At 38.5% G+C, this 20,102-nt stretch overlaps 1 protein-coding gene across 1 annotated transcript in view; it reads left to right on the forward strand.

Annotated features, from left to right (window-relative positions):
• The window catches only part of LOC112971917 (solute carrier family 2, facilitated glucose transporter member 9-like), a 45,629-nt gene extending 33,004 nt beyond the window's left edge, over positions 1 to 12,625 (forward strand). The window contains exon 4 of the mRNA XM_026077813.1: positions 12,368 to 12,625. Within this exon, the coding sequence (XP_025933598.1) occupies positions 12,368 to 12,625 (258 nt within the window). The remainder of the gene's footprint in view (positions 1 to 12,367) is intronic.
• Positions 12,626 to 20,102: the final 7,477 nt, after the last annotated feature.

Here is a 20,102-nt window from a genome sequence, read left to right on the forward strand (position 1 = left end):
GCTTTCTTCCTACCAATGTGCTTTTTAATCTAGACTTGCACTTGCAGACTTTTTAAAATCAGACTAATTACAGCAGTGGTTATGTGGTTGCTGTTTTACCCAAGATAACAGATTACATGGCTTAAGTTTGCTGACTGTTGTTCCAACATGTAGAGCCTGTCAGACATCAAATATTATCTTTTTTTCCTGGAAGGTGACTCCACAGGACATGTGTGGTTTTTTTTTTAATAGTAGATATTAGATTAAATATTCCTTAAGCTCAAAGTCAATTAACAGCATCCTCATCACTTTCAGCGAGAAGAAGGTTAGTCCTGAAAATATGCAAAGCTATTTTCTTGCACAGGGCTATTTGATGATTACTAAGTATGGATGTATTACCAACAATAATAGAGCTTGTAGTTCTTTTCCTGTATTAGCACTGTACAATCTCCAGTGATGATGCTTTATTTTTCCCTACCTCTCTCTGCCCCAAACCAGACTGGGGTTGCATCTGCACCTCAACTTATTCTGAAAAGAGCGTCCTGAAATGTAAGAAACCTAGGCGTGCCTCCTGCTCATCTGTAAACATCTGTGTAACTTTTAATGGGGTGCTTAGACGCAGCTTCAGAGCGTTTAGGGGTCCAAAAGCATGTACTTTGCAATCTTGTTAATGTTACCAAGGGCAGAGCTGCCAGGTGCTGATAACATGCCTAAACCTGCAAGACTGAGCACCAAGTCCTAAATGGTAGATAACATTCAAAAAGCCAGGTGGTGACAGTGGTGGCGTGGTACTCCTTTTACACAGCTGCTGAAAAGCCAGAGCCCTCACCTTCTGTACAAGTGACTGATGGTACTCAATGAAATGTTCACCACAGTTGTGGTGATCAAAGACTCCAGCCCCTCAGCTGCGTGTGTCCCCATGCCGGTGGGCTTTACTGCCTCTGTCAGATACAAGTGGAGCCTTGCTATTCCTGCTTCTGCAACCCTTATCAAGCATAACAAACCCTTTTTGATCAAATTCCATTGGAATTAATTGATTCTTTTATTGATTGCTACAGTGAAGTTCACATGTAATGAGGTCCAGCCCAAGGCCCTCTGCAGTGACCGAGTGTTGCAAAGGAGTTAGCCAGTTCTGCTGGACGGCTGTTGCAGAGAGCTGCTTTGACACCCAATTTGGTTGAGAAAGTTTCCAGACACACCACACGCACCAGACCCACTTTCTGTCCCTGCTCCATCCTCAATTTATCTTCAGTCCAGGTCTGTTCTGTCAGCTGACTTCAGTAGCAAGAAGGATGATGAAGGAGAGAGAATGCATATTATATTTTCAGGTAGCTGCATCAGGAAGTATATCAGGCAAGCCCTTTAATCATGGGAATAGTGTAACTGAGTAATGCGGGAGAAACTGTGGCATGTCTATCACTGGAGACCTGTAAGCGTCAGGCAGGCATCTGTCCGGAGCTGAGACTGCCTTAGCAAAGGGAATAGACTGGTGACATCTGTGGTCCTGGTTTTCACTGTTTTTATTGACATTTTAAAGCCTTCAGAACAGGAAGTGTCTCTAATTAAGTGTAGGCACAGCATGTGGCTCACTAGGCTCCTTTCAGTTTTTTTGCGCTAGTGCGAGATACATTCAATAAGCACCGCAAGAAAGGCTGCTGCAGGCTATGGTAGCAGGAGAATCCAAAGTCTGAAAAAACAGCAGTTAGCTACTGTAATTACTCCTCTCTTTGGAAATGGCAAGGTCATAGTAGGAATGATGTAATGATGTCTTGGGCCAAATAATCTTGAAGAATGCTGAGCATTTAGACAGCAAAAATCACAATGAACTTGCAGTGAAAGAAAGCAAACCTAAAAATATTCCGTCCAGAGAAAAGCTCTGAGAAAGGAAAGGCTAACTGTGAATAACCGAAGAGGGAGAAACGATCACTTATTTTCTTCAGTTCAAAAGGAACAAAAAGTGTTAAATTTCTCTTACATATCAGAGTAAACTTTGTGACTTTCAGAACAACTTGGGCAAGAATCAAGCAGCCAAGGAAATTGGAAGAATCTCTAACCTGAAGGCATTCAAGGTTATATTAGTCATCCTTCTATAAGCTTATTTCTATTTAATATATTCCTCCTATTACGGATAATGAGAGGAAACACATCGTTTTCCCTCTGGCAATAGTGACTCACTAGAAAAAAAAAAAAATCCCAAAACCAAATCTGACCAGAGGAATGCATATATTCTTGCCTTCTCTAAGGTACAAGCTATCAGATATCATATATGTACTTCTACGTCAGTATTTTCTAGTTGTACTTGAGTGTATCTCTTACATACAGAGTTCAGTCACCACTTCCAGTGGATTTCATGCTGCCCAACAGGTTATTCAGTGATGAATAAAAAATTGCATCTGTTTCTGGTTTGAATTTTACTGACTTCACCTTTCAGCCATCAGATACTCTATTTGTTGCAAATTTTTGTTTGTTTAAACTTTCTGTTGAACACAACAGCCTAGGTTTTTTGATAAATTTTTAATTGTTGGCTGAAGAGCGCATGTGAATATATTTCAAACAATGGAGTTTTTGTAAATCACTTGCAAACTATGAGTTCATCATTCCACATGATACTGATTCCAGCTCTTGATTTAATGAAGAATTTTTTGAACAGAAGAATAATAAATGGCTTCATAACATATATAACAAATATACTTGCTTGTTCATAATCTTCTTCCTCCTTCTCACAGACATATGTATAAACACAAACTATTTCCCAGTCAGATGAACAAAACCCAAATCTTATAAATGTATATAAACACAAGTGGATACAGTCACACCATTATTAATGTGACCAGACTGAAAATTATTGCTTACAGATATTTTTTGGCATCAGCTCCCTAGATTCTCTGTTCTGTTTTATGCTGCTGGAAAGAAAATTTGGGGCCTTGCCTGACTTTGCTGGAGCTTTGCTGTTCAAGAATCTATTTTTAAGAGTGGGTGATAGCACAAATTGTGATGCTCCAAAGGTGCTGGAGGGTGGAGGGCAGAGACACTTGGTAAATCAGAAACCAGAGTGTTTGTATATGTGGAAATTGGTGTGATGAGATGAAGCAGGCAGAGAGCACAACAAACTACAACAGCAGAAAAGCACAGTCTAAAAAGCTTGAAAACCACTGGTGCAATAGAATAGGCCCATTAAGCTGTTCCTCTTCAGTGAAGTCTGCAAGGGCATGCTCTTGTAATCAGATGCAATAGCTGGAACTTATATTATACGTTAGCTAAGAGAAAGTGCTGTTTATTTTGTATTGCATAATATAAATACAAGGTATTAGTAAGCATTAATGATTAACAATTAATTTCATGACATGATGTGTCAGTACATCAGTTATTTTCATTACATGCTAGTGCATTCTTATTTTGTATTTCAGTGTGTTCCCTTAAATTGTTACGGAGCAGTTACACATCACATGGTAAACTAGTATTATGCTGCAGGATAACTGACATAGCAGATTTCTCCAGAAGTTTTCTGTCGTAATAATTTGTCTTTCTTGAAGAATGTGCAGAGTCTTTTTAGGTGTTAAAGTCATGAGTGCACATTCAAGAAGTACTCCACCTGCTATGTGTTTTATGGAAATTGGAATCTTAGCATGGATATACTAAACTAAATTTTAGAATAACATGACTCCTTTCCCAGTGACACAAAAGGGAGCAGAGGCAAGCCAGAGAGGTAATAAGAAAATTAATCATTTTTGTCCAGTGTGAATATTCTTGCTGTTTTGTGCTTGTTTCTATAAACATCTCTTGACTTACCCCTTTTTCATGTTAATCATGATTAAGGAATAAGGACAAGGAGGTGGAAGAAGAAGGGTTATGGGTTACAGCGGTGCAGGGGCACATTCTGGTGCTGAACACAGGCTTTCCCAGCCGTTGCCAGCTGCTCACCCTGTTGCCCCAGCAAAGAAAGAGCTTTGAAAGCAGTAGAGGTGCTGGGGAAGTGGTCAGTGGAGGTCTTCAAATCTCTCCCCATGGTTGTACTAGAAAATGATGTAGATTCATTATCTAAAAGCCAAAGAGAAGCTGAATTGCTGCTAGAATTCCTTAGGGGAAAAAAAAGGAAACTTAAATGAGGTTTATTCAGAAGTGGGAAAAAGCTCTTTTCCATCTTGCTAGGCATACATACAGTCCTTGAGGACTGCAGTGATTTTTTTCCCTCTTCTTCTTCTGCCATAGGAGCTTGTATCATCCCAAAACGGAAGATAGAGGCATCGTTCTCTTGCAGCACTTTTGCAGCAAGACTGAGGCAGTGATAGTAATAAACTGCATGATATTTTCCAGCTCTGTGATAGAGAAATAGTGCAGTGTATCTCATTTTTACAAGCACCAATAAATGTGACTGTGCAATTTGAAAATATTTTGTCTAGTTACAGAAAAACATCTTGATTATGCAAATTTATAATAGTTACATGCATTCTCCACCATCTATATTTTTGCTCTGTTTCTCTTTAATTGGAAATTGGGGCATATTGGTAAAACAGAGGATACATCATGCTATAGATTTCAGGGATGAACACTCAGACCTCATAAAGACTTGCATAAAAGTGTCCTGGTTATGTATAGGTGCCTGGCTCTTCAGGTTGGGGAACCAAAGCAACTGACAGAACTGATCTCTGTAATCTCTTTCTGGTTCACCGGCAATGGAAAATGATATGTTTTTAACTATGGACAAATGGATCACTAGATTTGGGGCAGACTTTAATTATATTTGAGAAATTGATGGAACATTTGGGGGCTCTCCTATCCCACCCCCTCAATGTCTTCCCCCCACCAGTGATGTGTTTTTTCATAGACAGACAAGTTCAGACAACAAGGTGCGAAAGTATTCTGAACCATAGTTCAGAAAATTGAAAGAAAAAATAGTCTAAGAGCATGAACAAAGAAGTATATTAAGGAGATGTTATAGTAAATATAAAATGTATTACAAAAGAATAATTTATTATGAAGAGTCACCTGTATCCCCTGTATTTGCACCTAGCAAACACCTTTCCAGTGAAAGGATCCTTGGTGTAGAGTGCTGATGTTTGCCTAACCTTTCTGCGTGAGGACACTAAACTGAGGGCATGGCTGTAGATGTGCAGCTTATTGCAGCATGGCGTAGTTCAGGTCGTGCCTTTTCCCAGGTTGATGGGTGATGCTCTAATTCCTGTGCCCTGGCGCAGGGGGTCACGGCTGGCCCTTCAGCTGCAGCCGTTCCTGCTTACCAGAGGCAGGTGCTGAGATGACAGGGAAGTAAAGAGAATTGCTGGGTGGAACATCTCATCTCCCAAATAGTGAGTGCTTTTAGTAGCTGACTGGTTTTTAAGTGAAGAATGCAGAGAATTTAAAAAAGCTATTGCTTGAATTTTCATGTGTCTTCTTCCTGAAAGCTTTTTACTCATATTAGGCTAGAAGGCATCTGACAGAAGTAGAGTTCAAATTATCAAGAAATTGGGTAAACATTCATTTTCTTTTCTTTTTAGACTAAAGTGTCTTGAAAAATAACCTGCTTTCATATACTGTGATCCAGCTGGTGCCCAGTATAACATGGAGTACAGGTGCCACCAGGCTCATAGGCTCAGCTCAGATTGTGTACTAGCAAAATGCACAGGCATAGATGTGTATTTAGTTTTCCCCCTTTCAGGTCTTAATTTATTTTCCTCTGGGAAGGAGTACTTCTGAGTTGTTATACATCTTATCAGAGGCTCTCTTGTACTTCTCTTTTTTCCTTATTTCTGGGCTCGAGATTTTCCTTGTCATTCCCTGAGCTTCATTTACGCAGCCAGATTGTGTTTTGGTTTTCCCAGTTATTTTCTTAATGAGTAGTAATACCTGTTGACTTTTTCTATTATACAATCCAGGAATTTGAATAACAAAGGTATGCATAGAAGCATATGCATTGATTCCCTCGGTCAAGCTATTTTAAGCTTTTACAAATATATCAGATGTTTAAAGTAACTACAGTGTATCTATATTTAGGGAAATGGCTGAAGTTCCTCACTAAGATGAGAAGACGAAATGCAAACTATCCAAACATTAGATAATGGAAAAAGCACTCTTCTTAATTAGAAGCAACCCACTTCAAGTGTAAAATACAACAATCTGTTAACTTTTATGAGGAGGTGCAGGTGAGGGTTGAAGTTGAAATTGCAGTGCATCCTTTTGAAGATTCCTCTCTGTGTTTTTACTTAAGAAGTATATTTCATATATTGTATTTTAGTGTTCTGTCCTTCGTTATCCTGCACCTTCTGTAGAACCAAAAATTGTGTCCGAAACTGCAGAAGGATGAGGAGTAAAGGGCACACAGAGAGTTTGTGCCCTCACCCATTCAATTCAGTGAATTGTGTGAATTCAAAAAAAAACAATGTAAAGTCAAATGTCTGAATGTGTGAATAATGCATATTGCTGCTCATCATTTTAGTAAGACATCTAACCATTATGATCTGACCTCACCACTTCAAAGATCCAATTTGACACCTATCCCATGATTCTAATTTTCATGGCAACTTCTAAATGCAAGCAAGCGTTGGCAGTGCCAAAGGGGCCGTGACGCTGAGAGCTGAGAATTCAGAAGCTGGGAAGGGAAAGGGATTCACTTGTTCATCTGCTTAGAGTTGTGGTGGTACTGCAGGGTTGTGTGCTGCTTTATTTCAACCCTCCTGTGAAACTTGACTGCAGGTTTGTTTTTGTCTGTTTGCTTAGATTTCCTTCCCCCCGCCCCAATTCAAAATGGTTGTGTCATTGACTTCGCTACTATGAAATCCGAAAGCAAATAAGAAAACAAAGCAAACAGCAGCAAGTCCCCATGCAAGACTCCAGGGACAAGTAATGGAGAAATCAGAATTCATAAAATGTCACTGCTTTCTAAATGACAAATCAAATGGAAATGAAAATAAATGGAATAAATATACATTTGTTTGTTTCTGGATTACATTTCCATGAGAGCAGTGAAATCCCACAGAGCCCCCACAGTTCAATAAGAAAACATCAGCTTGGCACAGAATAAGAAAATGCTGTTTTATCATTTCCTGGAAAGCCGAAAGTTCTGTTTTAAAAATGCTAATTTGTTAAGCTTGCTAAATCTGCTTCAGAATTTGTTCGTTTGCTTGTTCACTCTCCCATGTCTGCCTTAGAATATCTGTTTTTCTAATTTCAATTATGACAATCCTACTTAGTAGTTAGGCTTTGCTACAGAATGAATTAAATGGATAATCAACTGATCTGTTGTTAAATAGCACATGATGATCTTCTACTCAACTACTTTTACGTTTTTACAGACTCTGGTATTCACAGAATACAAGCTATTAGCTATAAAACTGTTCTCTGCTAGCAGACTTTGGAAGTGTCAGATTGTTAAAAATTTTTATCAAAAAAACAAAAATTTGATCATTGCTTATTTCAATGCCAGATTTTTTTACTTGTTTCAGTTTACTTGACTTGAAAAAATGAGCTTTCTTGCACATCCATTTTGGCATTACTTTTTTTAAAGTCTGTTTAAAATGGTTAAAATGCTAAAAAATGCTGAATTTCTTTTTTAAAGAGAGAAAGGGGAAGTGCCTATACAATCTGCATAATGTATACAGGAGTCCTACACAAGCTGGGAGTATGTTTGTAACCTTTATGATTAAGAAAATGCGGCTGTGCTGCACTTCCTCATTCATACATCTCAATTATGCAGGTACAAATCATCATCGCAGTCAGGTTTGCTTGCTTGCCGAACTTGGGATCTGATCTGGGGGCTCTGCTTAAGTCCTTCAACTTTGATCTGTATTTGTGGCAACTGCATGCATGTCTTTAGGCTGTATCAGTGTGAATTGTTTATAGTGAATTTTTTCTGTTTTTCCATTTTTCTGCAATTACAGCCTTGATCAGCTGTAAGAGTGAAGGGAAAATAAAAATGAATAATTCAATATTCAAGTATATAAACACTGTGTTTTAAATAACCTCCTTAGAAAGCTGATGTCAAAATAGAGGTGATGAGTTTAAAACTTTATGCTTAGCTTTTAAATATCCCATGTATTAGTAGCCTGCACAGGGCTTGAAAAATGCAGTGTGAATCCTGCCCTGGAGAGGCTGCGTTAGCCTACTGACTAGGAACAGGCTGTAAGTGTCCGAGTGCTTTCCCCCAGGGAATGTATCAATAAGCACATATACTATTCTCATCCCCTCTGCTGCGAACCAGGGAGGGGAGATAACCTTTAATTACCCACAGAAAGCCTGGCCCTTCAAAGGCATTCGCATTTGTATCTGACCGTAACTCTTGAATGTTGGGTGTCTATGCAGCAGGGACCACCAAAGAACAGGGGGAAACAGCTAAGCAGCATAGACTGTTGTAGCACCCCATGTTTATGTGTGAAATCTGAGAAGTAACAGAAATTGCATACTTGCAGTGACTTTGTTTCGTATTTAGCTAGAATCTTCATTCCGAAGTGGCTTGCTTTTGCTTCTTCTCTTTTTTTCCCCTTTTGTCCTTTTGCCCTTCCCTTCAGCTGTTTGGACATGGGGTTTTTTTTACTAAGAGTCAAGCTACTCTTTGGGTGGTTATTAGTATTCAGTTTTTGAACACTGATGCTTCTATCCCATGTAATTAGTGAAACAATGTCACAAAGTGCAGAAAAAATATTTTATTCTCAAATTTTATCATGATTCTCATGTCACTGAGAATGCACATGTCAGTGAAGGATCTTGAGACCATGTCCATTGGGTCAAGTACAGAGAGTTGCAGGGTATCTGCCTTTCTCGTTGACATCAAAGACTTCAATTGAAGTTCTTCCTCATTTTTTTATTCCCAGCCCAGACAGATAAGTCTGCCTCTCAAACTGAGCAAAGATCTGGGGGTTTAGTCCTACAGTGGCAGCTGCACAGTCTCTGTAGATTTGTCTCATGTATAGCAAGTTGTAAGGAGCAAAACGACAAAGGGAGACTATGGCTTTGGAGGTTACAGACACCAGAGTAAATTATAGGTATGGAATTCATCAGCATAATATTAATAATAATTAATATAATATTCATATTATGAATAAAAGTATAATAATTTCACAGAACAAAGACCCAGCTCCATTTTCCTGTCAGATCTGCCTATCGGTACCTTTTCTGTAGTAGCCGTCATTCAATAACTAGGCACTCACCCTTTTCCCAGGACATCATCTGACATTCTGGATCACTTAATATGCTGTCACATTAGATGTGCTGTGGCCAATCTATTAGTTGATCGACCCCCAGTATCTACCTTCTGGCACCAGCCTGTTCAAAATACATCAGAAACTGATAAAACTGAACTAAACAAAAGTCTAGGCTGAGTTATATCCCAGCCATGTAAGAGTTTTTTATTGACTATGGTTTCATGTTTTTACATTCCCTTTAACTACTTTATCCAGTAGTTCTGTTCTACATCCCTTGTCAGGATGTGCAATGCAGGTAGACAGTTTCATACTTATGAGTACTTTAATTCACACATGGCATTCTTCCATGCCAAATACAAGTTCAGGTGATATTAGTTGAACTCTGAATGAGTTACAAAAGGCTGTGGATATTCATAAGTGTTTGTCTTTTTTGTGTCTCATAAATGACAACCAGTTTTAAAGAAATACTGTGACTAAAGAATAGCAGGTGAGAAAAGGGTGTCTGGTGATTGCCCTGGAGTGTTCCTACCCAGGAGTCAGGGCTCCATCATGCTACACAACTAGGTCAAAGTCTTGGTCTCTTTCCTGCAGGACTCATTTGTAGGTTTTATACCAAAATTTAACTTTTAGCCTATTCTCTGTGGAACTTCATTTAGATGTCCTCATGGGCTTCTTTGAAAGGGATCTGCAAAAATGAAAGAAAGCAAGTTTATTACCAATAAAAGTAAATGTATTATGTAAAATATATGCAAATAAACTATGCACTCATAAGGGTATTTAGTTTGCTCAGAGATGTTTAGGGAGACACAAATCAAAGAAGGTGATAAACACTCATGTGGATAACAGGTAGCAAAGAAATAAACAGGAGTAAGAGAGGTGGCGAGAAGTTGTGGTTGTACCAGTAAGAGGTGCGGATAAGTTATGACATCTGGTTGCCAGTCTCATTCATAAAAGGCATTAATGGTTCCTCATCATCACAGAGAAGGTTTGGTTCAATGACAAGTCTGAAAAGAGAGTAACATGTTCCGTGCGTGATTCCAGATTGGAGCCCTACCATTCAACTGAGAAACAGTTTCAAATGTAGAGAATCCAGATGCGATGTTTGGATTCCTAACATGACAGGATGATTTATGAGACATTGTGAAGTTATTTTTTCCTGTTTACTAAATCCATTTGCTTCTGCCTCTGTATAATATCCATTTCCTTCCCAGAATATTTTTCCCCCTCATTACCCATGCTCGTTGGCTTGTGATTGTCAGGTTGTTCAGTTTGGGCTGCTAGAATTTAACAAAGAAAGTGTTGATGATTTCAAGAGTCCACAGTCAATATTTCAGAGGATACACTTTCCAGCTTTTCATATTACAGACAGGAATCAAAGGTCTGAACTAGGTAATGAATTATCCATGGAAAACATTGTGACTAGACAGATTGGCAATCAGCCATGATATTAAAAAGCAACTGCAGAAAAGGTTTTTTTTTTTTCTTTTTTCTCTCTTTTTCCACAAAAGCACTCATGTTCTTCTACACTAGATATGAAGAAATATTGAACAAGTGAAGCATGAAAATAATCCTAGGAGTTGTCCTGGCCCCAAAGTAGGAGTTTAGAACTGGGATAACAAACAAGGGTGTGAATATACTAGAAAGCTGTGGAAAGTCAGGGTTGCATCTGTCACTGTCTTAATTGTTTCAGATACATCCATTTAATGGCAATTGTAAATATGCATGTATACAAAGCCACATCTCCCAGGAACTCACAGACAAAATAAGTTTTAAGAAATTTTGAATAGGAGCTTAAGTGGTGTCACACAGAGATCTGGGTTTTGCTTCAGCTCCTTGTGGTGGATGACCCAGGCAGGTCTGTGAGATGGGGCCGAGGATGGTGTCTGTGTTGAAGCACTTGGTGAAGCAGTTCGGTTATTCAAGTCTACAGTGCTCACTCACTCTTCTCCAGACTTTTGCTTCCCCAGTCTTGAGTGATTTACCCTAGTATAACCTCTGTCTTAGGATACCTGAGATTATATGCAAGACGTGTCCAGTTTTCCTCATATTCCATGACCTTCAGCAAGGCCCCATGGAGAGATTGCCTATTTTTTGTAGTTAGAGATACCACTTCCTATTTAATTTAGCCTTGTTAACAAAAGCAAGTCAAAAACATGTTCTCTGGACATTTGTTTTAAGGACATAGATTTAGGCAAGCAAGCAGAGGAAGAAGAGAGGTGCTCAAAAACTCTTACAGGGAGGCTGGTCCCTTTGACATTCCTGAAAGGTTGGCAGTACTTTTTGCTGGAACTGAGATACCAAATCTCTTCCCAGTTCAACAAAGCATAGCTGGTAATAATGTAATTATTAAATATTTTTCAAAATTGTGTTATTAAAATGTTACTGAATGCTTTTAAATGAGCTAAAAATTGCCAGGCAAGAAATACTTATATTTTGATGAAGTGCAACTCTTTCAAGTTGGCTGAAGCATTTATAATAAATTTCTAAATTAACTTCTTCCTGTCTCTGTTCTGTTTTTACAGTGCAGTAAAATCAGAAACATTCAAATATGTCCTGTATTTCATTTTCAGTTAGTCTTTACACTTGTCTTTAGCGTGAAAGAAGTATATTTTATGGATTTTTTCTGCTGTAAGTCCCGGTAAACTTAGAAATGATACAGATTTTTGGCATTTGTTTTTTTTCCCCTTGTTTATTCCATAAACCTCAGAGCTTGTAACTAGTGTGATGCAGATGCCTCTGGCTATGACAGTTTTCTCATTTGTTAAGGATAGGTGCACAATATTACAAAAGAGTGCCTCATTTTTTGTCCCTAGCTTTGGAGAGCTACTTTTCAGAACATTTCAGTAAAAAAATCTGCCTCATTTCCAGAAATACTGAACAACTGTAAGAGGCAGTTAAGTCCTGTGCGTCGAAGACACCGTGGTCCCTCCACCTGCTCTCTTTGCTCCCGCAGTGGGGAACTGCAGTCTGGTGCCTCCCAGCATCGTCCAGATTGCGGCTCTGCGCTCCCCTGCCGGGAGCCTGGGTTTGCACATCTGGGCCGTGCAGGCTGCTGGAAGAACTAAGAGTTCATGCATTTTTATGAACTTCTAAGACACTCTGGATTGCAGTGAATGCTAGAGCTTATTGTACTTGGTTAAAAATTGCTCCGTACCACCCGTTTTTTCTTTCAAGCAGTTCTTGATGTTGCTGTTATTCTGACTTTTGTCCCTTTAATATCTGTAATGGCTGTTTCCTTTATTTTCTATTCACAGAGTGGTTTACAGACCTACTGCTTCCTAGTGTTCGCTGCCATCTGCTCTGCAGGAGCTATCTACCTGTTCTTTGTCCTGCCTGAAACCAAAAATAAGACACTTAATGAGATCAGCCAGGCATTTGCCAAAAGGAATAAAGTATCTTTAGAAATGCAAGAAATGAACCACTATCCAGGAGAAAGGAAATCAAGTGCTGAACAAGAATCAAACTTCACTTCTTCAGTGGACAAGGGGGAAGCCAAGACAGGGATTGTATAAAACGTGAATGTTCTTCAGGGGTGGGGGGAAACTTGCTCCTCTAGTTCAGTATGTTTACAGCAGTGCGCAACTTATATTTTTAACGTTAGGGCATGAACTGCTTCCCCCTTGAGTATGCTGTGAGTATGTTTAAAGTGAGTATGGGTGAATTTGTTAGCAGCTAGGGTGATTCTAGAGGAAATGCGAGGCTGGCATAGCAGCAGCCGATTAATTAAATTAGAGCCAGAGTTTTTGGGGGGTACCTGTAAAATAGGTGCTGCAGTGAATGGGGTGGGGAATCTAGACTCAGAGAAGGGAATTGGAGATGAATTGTGAGCAGATGTTGGCTGAGCACCTTGGTGCGCTAATGGTGAGATGTGTGTGCGGTTGTCATGGAGGAGGCGGCAGCAACCAGGGCTGCTAAAAATCAATTCAGACAAACCTGAAATGGTACCAGCTTGCATTTCTCCATGTTTCCCAATAATCATTTAAGTTGCACTTGAGAATAGAGGACTTGAAAGACCACTTGTGACACTCCTACTGCCTCCTATTTCTTTTCCAGCTATTTTGACTTTAGTTGCTCCATCCAAACACCTCCCAGCTTTTTATTAATGGAAAGCCCCAGATCCCAAAGGTTTTCCTCATCTAGCTCTCAAATACTGATCGGCTAGTAGTACGGTTGCCTTTTTTTTTTGGATTGATGACACTGCATTTCTGGTTTATTTTTTTAAGACTAGTTATAGAAGCTTTGATGTGAAAGGAAAACTAAACTTCATGGTGAAGTGGAAGAACTATGGTAGTAGGTGTAGGGTGCAGCATTAAAAGAAAAAATCAAACACCAAGTTTTCCAGCCCATTACAGCTGGTAAAACATTTTTGGAGGTGAGAGAAAGGAGAATGTGTCTTTTCTTTTCTTTTTAACTCTTTTTGATACAAGACTTATGAGCCAAAATTTTCCTGTAACCCAATGAAATGCTGTTTCTTAACACTGAGATCTTCAAATGGATTTGAATACCTAATTCTTATTTAAGCACTAATTTTTGGGAGGCATTAGATTCTGAAACTCTGGGCCTAGTTCATTTTTCTTCGTTTCAAAGCTACTTAATGCTTTGGAAAACTGTCTTCAGAGTCTGCTTAATTTCATGATAGAGAGACTTAGCAGACTGTCCGGGGTTACGTGGACTGTCTGGGGTTACATGATCCATTTCCTTCCGCCTGGGATTTTTTTAGGCAGATCATCTTTCTAGTTTGTAATTGCAAGAATAGTTTTTCTTGACTCTTTTAGGTACCTGGATACTGAGAGGGGTAATAAGTACTTTTAAATTAAATAGGTGTTATTTTATATGAAAAGTCATTAAGTCTTAGAGCTGCTCTGTTAGGAGTAAGGCCTAATAAGCAAGTGCAGCATTTAGGGAGAGCCAGCTGCTTCCACAAGGTAAATTTACTAATGCAGAAACCCATACATTTTGGGTGTTCTGAGTATGTGTATATATAAATATATATCTACACATGCATACACCCCTATATATATGTGTGTGTGTCTGTGTGTGTATACATATATATATATATATATTTGTATGTATGCATGCTGTGGAGAATAGCTTTCCAATACTTGTTTTGTTCAGATTTCCCTGAGTTGTAAGATGTTTATTGTTTTGTTTTACATTGTAAATTAAAATCAGAGAACCTAATGTTCATCTATTACTGCTAAATGATATGTACAGTATACTGTGATTTATTTATTTGTGGCATATTTACTGCACACATTGTAAACTGACAATGTAGATTATCTAATAGAGCAATTTCACTATTGGGTAATAGGAGAAAAATGGTCTGATCCTTTAAGCCAGGATTTATGCTCTTTTGCTGGGTTAGAGGCACAGTAGTAAGTAAGAAAATGAGTAAAGAAATATGAGTTAGAGAATTAAGAATGAGGAATCAGATTTATGATATTGGTGCTATTAATAAGAAATAAAGTGAATCAGAATTATACCAACTGATAATCATACATAGAAGCTAATCAAATACTATAGAGGAAAAGGAAGCAAGATGTCTTCTAGTAATCACTTGTAGAATTATACAGCAAATGGGTATGTCCTCTTTCAATTGCTTCAGTTGCCTATTCCAGATGTTATTTGGGGTTTTGCGAGGCTTGCCAAGTGGGTGGCTATGTGAAAATCCTCTTGAATGCCACCCCTCCACTCAGTTTCAGGAAAAAAGTCTTCCTCTTCTGCCTATAGAGCATTTATTAGCGGGCAAGTTCAGACCTCCTCATTCCAAGTGAGAAGCACCTTACTTTGCATTTAGTGCCGCTAACAGGATATGATGTGATCCTATTTGAGTCAAGGGGGCAGGATTGGAATCCATTATGATTGTTACAATTAATTAATAGAATTTAGTATTTGTGCTGTTCTTCAATGCACATTATAGGCATTAGTTGTTGGCAATGTTGCCATTGGATAGCTTTGACAACATGCCGTTTTGTCCTGATATGGCAGTCGTATTGAATTTCCGCAACAAGATGAAATCATGTTAGAGTTACTCAGACAGTTGCATTTGGAGGCCAGCTCTGAACAGGTTAGTAAAGAGACGGTTCAGTAAGATTTCCCGTCACAACTCAGGGGCTTGTACAGTATTAACCACGGGGGTCTGTGTTGTTCTCTTCCGCAACCCTGTCTGCCCATCTCTTGCCATACCTGAAACAGGCAAACTCCAGATATGCACTTTCTGAGCTGCTACAGGGAGAGCCGCTGCAGACTGAGTCCACCGTGGGGCAACGGTTATGTGCCTCTGCAGCAGTTTGTTCAAGCATATGGTACAGATTAAAAATAATTCCAGTCTCCAAATGTGTATTTGTGCAGATGCTTTGCTCACTGTCTGGGGAAGGCATCTGCAGTCTCCTCTGCCTTGGGTTTTGGAAGTTTCTGAGGAAATTTGAGATGTGCAGGAACTGCACAACTTTCTCATCTCTGACCCTAATGAGTTTTGTGTTGTTCTTAAAGTTGTCCAGCAATGTTTGTTTTTTCCCCCCCCACTGTTAATGCTGCTATAGCTTCTCCAACAATGAGAGGACAAAATGGAAAATATCAACCATTTATTATTTGGTTTTCTTGTTGAATGTGTCAGATTGTCTCTAGCCCATGCATTTGAAAGTGGGAATACTTTCTGCGGTGCCACATTCTGTTTTCCTGTCTGTGACTGAGAATGAGGTCTGGCTCAATTGTGTTTCTTTGTATATGAGTACCGTGAGTGGGTAATGTGTGTTTGATCAGTTATGTCCATGCACAATGATTGCAAAATAAAACTTTGGAATTAAACTAAAAAGATGTAGAATCTGTTCTGCATAAATGTGAATCTACACAGCTGTACAAGTTTCACTGGACATTTCCCTGGGGTTTTTTGTATGGCCCAGTACAAACCCTGAATCATTTCAAACTCTACAGCTAGCTGGCTGGCTGGGAGTTCTTGGGAAGAAAATCATTTCTGAAATGCTATATTTGATGAAGCATTAGTTAAATTATGCTTCTCAACTCAGATTCCACCCTTCTTTCTTTCTTATATTAGGCTTTAGAAATAAAAATCTAGATGCCGGTGAGAGGTAACTGACTGAAAATAGCTAGTAGTAGCAATAAAGTAGTAATAAGTGTGTTTTAGAACTGTTGAATCTGGTGAGTTTTATTTTGCAGAAAGTTGCCATTTGCCATGGGTGCTTCATGTTGCTAAAACTCTTCTTTCTGATGTGAAATTCAGTCAAACGAATGTTTCTGCTTCAAAGATATGCAAAACCTGAGATCTGAAATATATATATATATATAAAAAGTTGAATTTCATACATCAGAATCTGAAGCCAGTTTTCATCCAGAAGGATCTATTTTTTAGTGGTAGAAAATGCAAGTATTTCAGCCATATGGGACAATTTTCATCTTCAGAGTGAAATGAAAGAAAGAAAAGTAAAAAACTCAAACCATCTCTTTGAAATTTGCTTTGTTTCCTTTGAATATTTTTATGTGCTTTTCCTTACAGAAATTGTCATAAAAACTATTACAGCTCCCATCACCTTGCACAGCAGGAAAAACAAATCTGAATAAAGCATTCTTATGAGATGCTTGTCATCTTTTTCTTTCAGCCTGGCTCCTGGAAATAGGTTTTGGATGCAATGTAAAAATCCAAACTATATAGATCCAAAATATGAAGTAGGTTTGTTAATGCAAGTATTGAAACTGTTAAAAGGTTCCATCTGGGTCCATACTTAATTCTCTCTGCAAGTGATACTGTGTCAAAGTGAACCCTGAGAGACTAAGCACTAAAGCCCATCTTCGCAAGAGGCACATTTCATGGCAAAGACTTGGTGCTTGGACTCATAACCGTGTTATCACAGCTCACTAAGAGATCATGCATAACCCAAGTAACCATAACCCTCTTCCACCTAAGATCAGCTGCATTACCTCACTTTTGCCATCATCTGAGAGAAATACAGGGAGTAGATGGTCATTAACTTAATTATGGCTCTGAGCTCCTTCTTGAGATGTTTCTGTGAAAACTGTGCTCCAGTCAAGCTCTCTTAAATAGTGGCTTTCTCTTTTTAAAAAGCATAGAAGAAAAGCTTCCAGGAGACTCTTATCCAGTGATTATTCAGTGATATAGTCAACAGAAGTTTCCTCCAGTGGCTTCAACCGGCGTTAAGTCAAAACGCAAGGAATAGCGAACTGTGTAGCAACTTTTGCATACAGGTAGCTTAAGTCCCTGTATCATTTACCAGCTGAGGTGGGAAGTCTGTTTTGGAGGTCGGCAGGAAGAACAAATCTGAGGATTGTGAGCTCTCTTGATATCATCTGCTGAACTCTGAAGAGTTACCTAGAATTCTTTCTGTTATGTGACTATAGTTTAAGTTTCTCTGAAGTATGTTGATTAGTATGGATGTTTGGCTGCAAACATCATAGCCAAAGTGAAGCATGGTATACGAGGAAGATAGTTCTAGGTTTAGAAAGCCCTACATGTTTTTGCCTTCTTTAGGTGGTAAACTTGGCTTCCTTTCTCCATCTAGGAAAAAAACATAATCATTCAGATGGTGCAAAAGCACTGATCTGATGTTTTTATTCTGGGTTTGTGTTGTTGTTTCTTTTCTTTCTTTCTTTTTCTTTTTTAAGTGGGAGCAGTAGGGAACAGTGCAAAGCATGAGTGCTGGAGTCATCGGTTGTCTAAGATAATTCCCAAAAGGTAAAAAGCAAAAGATAACCCTGTCAGGCCCCCTGAAACACAATAATTAAGAGCATGCTCTTGAAGACTAAGGGTTCATTTGTCTGCTGCTATGTAAGTTGCTACACAGACGCATTGATACTTTATCATTTTCTCTTGTTTCTCTCAGTTCACAAGTCAGCCAAGCTAAATGCTATGCTCACGTCTTCAAATGTGTTCCACCTTTTGTTTCAAATTTGTTCCACCCAATTATATAAATATTTTTATACTTTAGATTTGAAAGCAGGAAAGCAAGTTACCTAAGAGGAAAAGCAAACATACCAAAATTATAAAAATGATAAATACAGTTTTCCATAGAGTCTGTCATTTGTAAATATGAGTTCAGAGAAGAATTCATCACTCAAATCCAAATTTGATATGTTTTCATCCCTGATGAATTAGATTCGGCAAACTCTGTCTGTGTGTGTGTGTGTGTGTGTGTATACATATATTATACACACACACACACACACACACACTCTGTTTTACATTATCCCATGGTAAGAGTTCGGCTGTTTTAATTCTCATACTTAAAAAAGAAAGAAAGAAAGAGAAAGAAAGAAAGAAAGAAAGAAGAAAGAAAAAGAAAGGAAGAAAGGAAGAAAGGAAGGAAGAAACCCATTTGGATCTTATGCCAAGTTGTCAACTAGATGCCCATGGTGCACAAATGTCTGCATTAACAAGCTTAGCTATGAAGACTGCATGATCTTAGGTTTGGGAAACTTGTCTAGCAAGGCTGTCTCCTTTTGGCCAGCCATAGATGATTCCTTTTGCACTTTCTAAACTGCCAGATGGATACTACTGTATTACTACTATATCTATATCATATAGCTGTATATTCCAGCTATAATATTATAGAGAGAGAGTATTGTATTATTATATATATAGCTATAATTTACTTTTTTCAAAGGAAAAAGAATGGAGTTCTGAATTCTATGGAACTGTATGTTGTAAACAAATGTGGGATAAATATCAGTATAAGAAATTATATACTGCTTTAATGCAAAACCCTAATAAACCAAGGTTGTGCAATTGATACTCTGTCACTGACTGCCAGAAGGCCTCATCTTTCTAATTGATAAATTCACTGATCTGTGATAGACTGATCATCTGGATAACTAACAGGAAATGAGAGGTTTTCAGCAGCTTGTTGCAAGAAACAGGAATCAGCTTGACCCAAACCTAGAGGAAATAGCTCCATTTCTGAACACTGATGCTAAAACAATTACTAAGGTGTAATAAGAGAAGCAATTTCCTCTTGTCAAATATGCTTCAAAGAGGAATTTATGAATAGGAAAGTGATCCTTAATGGTAACTTCTGGGTTTTCTTTTGAGGCATCAAAAGATGCAGTAAAGCTTTTTATCCAACTGGAGTACAACCGTCAGATTTGTATACGAGTCCCTCAAGGAGCAGGACATACTAGCGTAGTGCTTAGTCTGGGCTAAGCCAAATATTTTCCTCCAGTATCTAGCAAAATCTGGGTTTGAAAGTGCAAGCAGCGCATAGCTGAGATAAATGATCTAAGCAGCTTAGGCACTGCTGGGGTTGGTTTAATTAGTATGAAACATTTAGGAAGGAGACTCAGGTATCACGCTGCGCTAATGAGGAACCCGCTGCTCAGTTTGCCAATCAAAGGCCACAAAGGGCCAAAGCGCCGGCACGGCAAATCACTAATACTAATGTGGTATGGGAAGTCCACACCAGGCAGACATGAAATAGTGGGCACCTTCTCTTAAAAGGGACATAGGAAAAAGTAGAGGATAACAATTATCTGAAGATTTCTAATGGCAAGGGAGAGTTAAATAAACAAATAAGAAGAAACATGGCAGGGGAAAACAAAACAGAACTCAAGACAGATGGATGCTTGTTTTTAGAGTACATGATTCAGGTCCTATTCAATGAGCAATTAAAAATAAATTTAAAACTAATAGGAAAATTAAAAAATGCATAACTAAAACTGTATAATTCATTGGCACAAAATGGAATTAATGATTTTTTATAGGATTAGATATTTAAATTTATGGTAAGAGTCACATTTAAATTAGGCAAGAGAAAAAAGAGAGAAATAAAATAGGGGAAAAAAAAGGGAAAGGCTACAACTAACAGAAGATCAGAAATTTCTCAGAGGAGCTGAGCAGTCTGTAATTGGCCATTCCATCATTCTTTCACCTTCTTTGAAGATGTACAGATAATTTATGGAGACAAGATGACGCTCTGAAGGAAGGGTGGTCCAAGAGAGCTGGTTAATATTCAAACATCACTT

Source organism: Apteryx rowi, unplaced genomic scaffold, assembly GCF_003343035.1.
Source record: "Apteryx rowi isolate R43461 unplaced genomic scaffold, aptRow1 scaffold_462, whole genome shotgun sequence".
Classification (NCBI taxonomy): domain Eukaryota; kingdom Metazoa; phylum Chordata; class Aves; order Apterygiformes; family Apterygidae; genus Apteryx; species Apteryx rowi.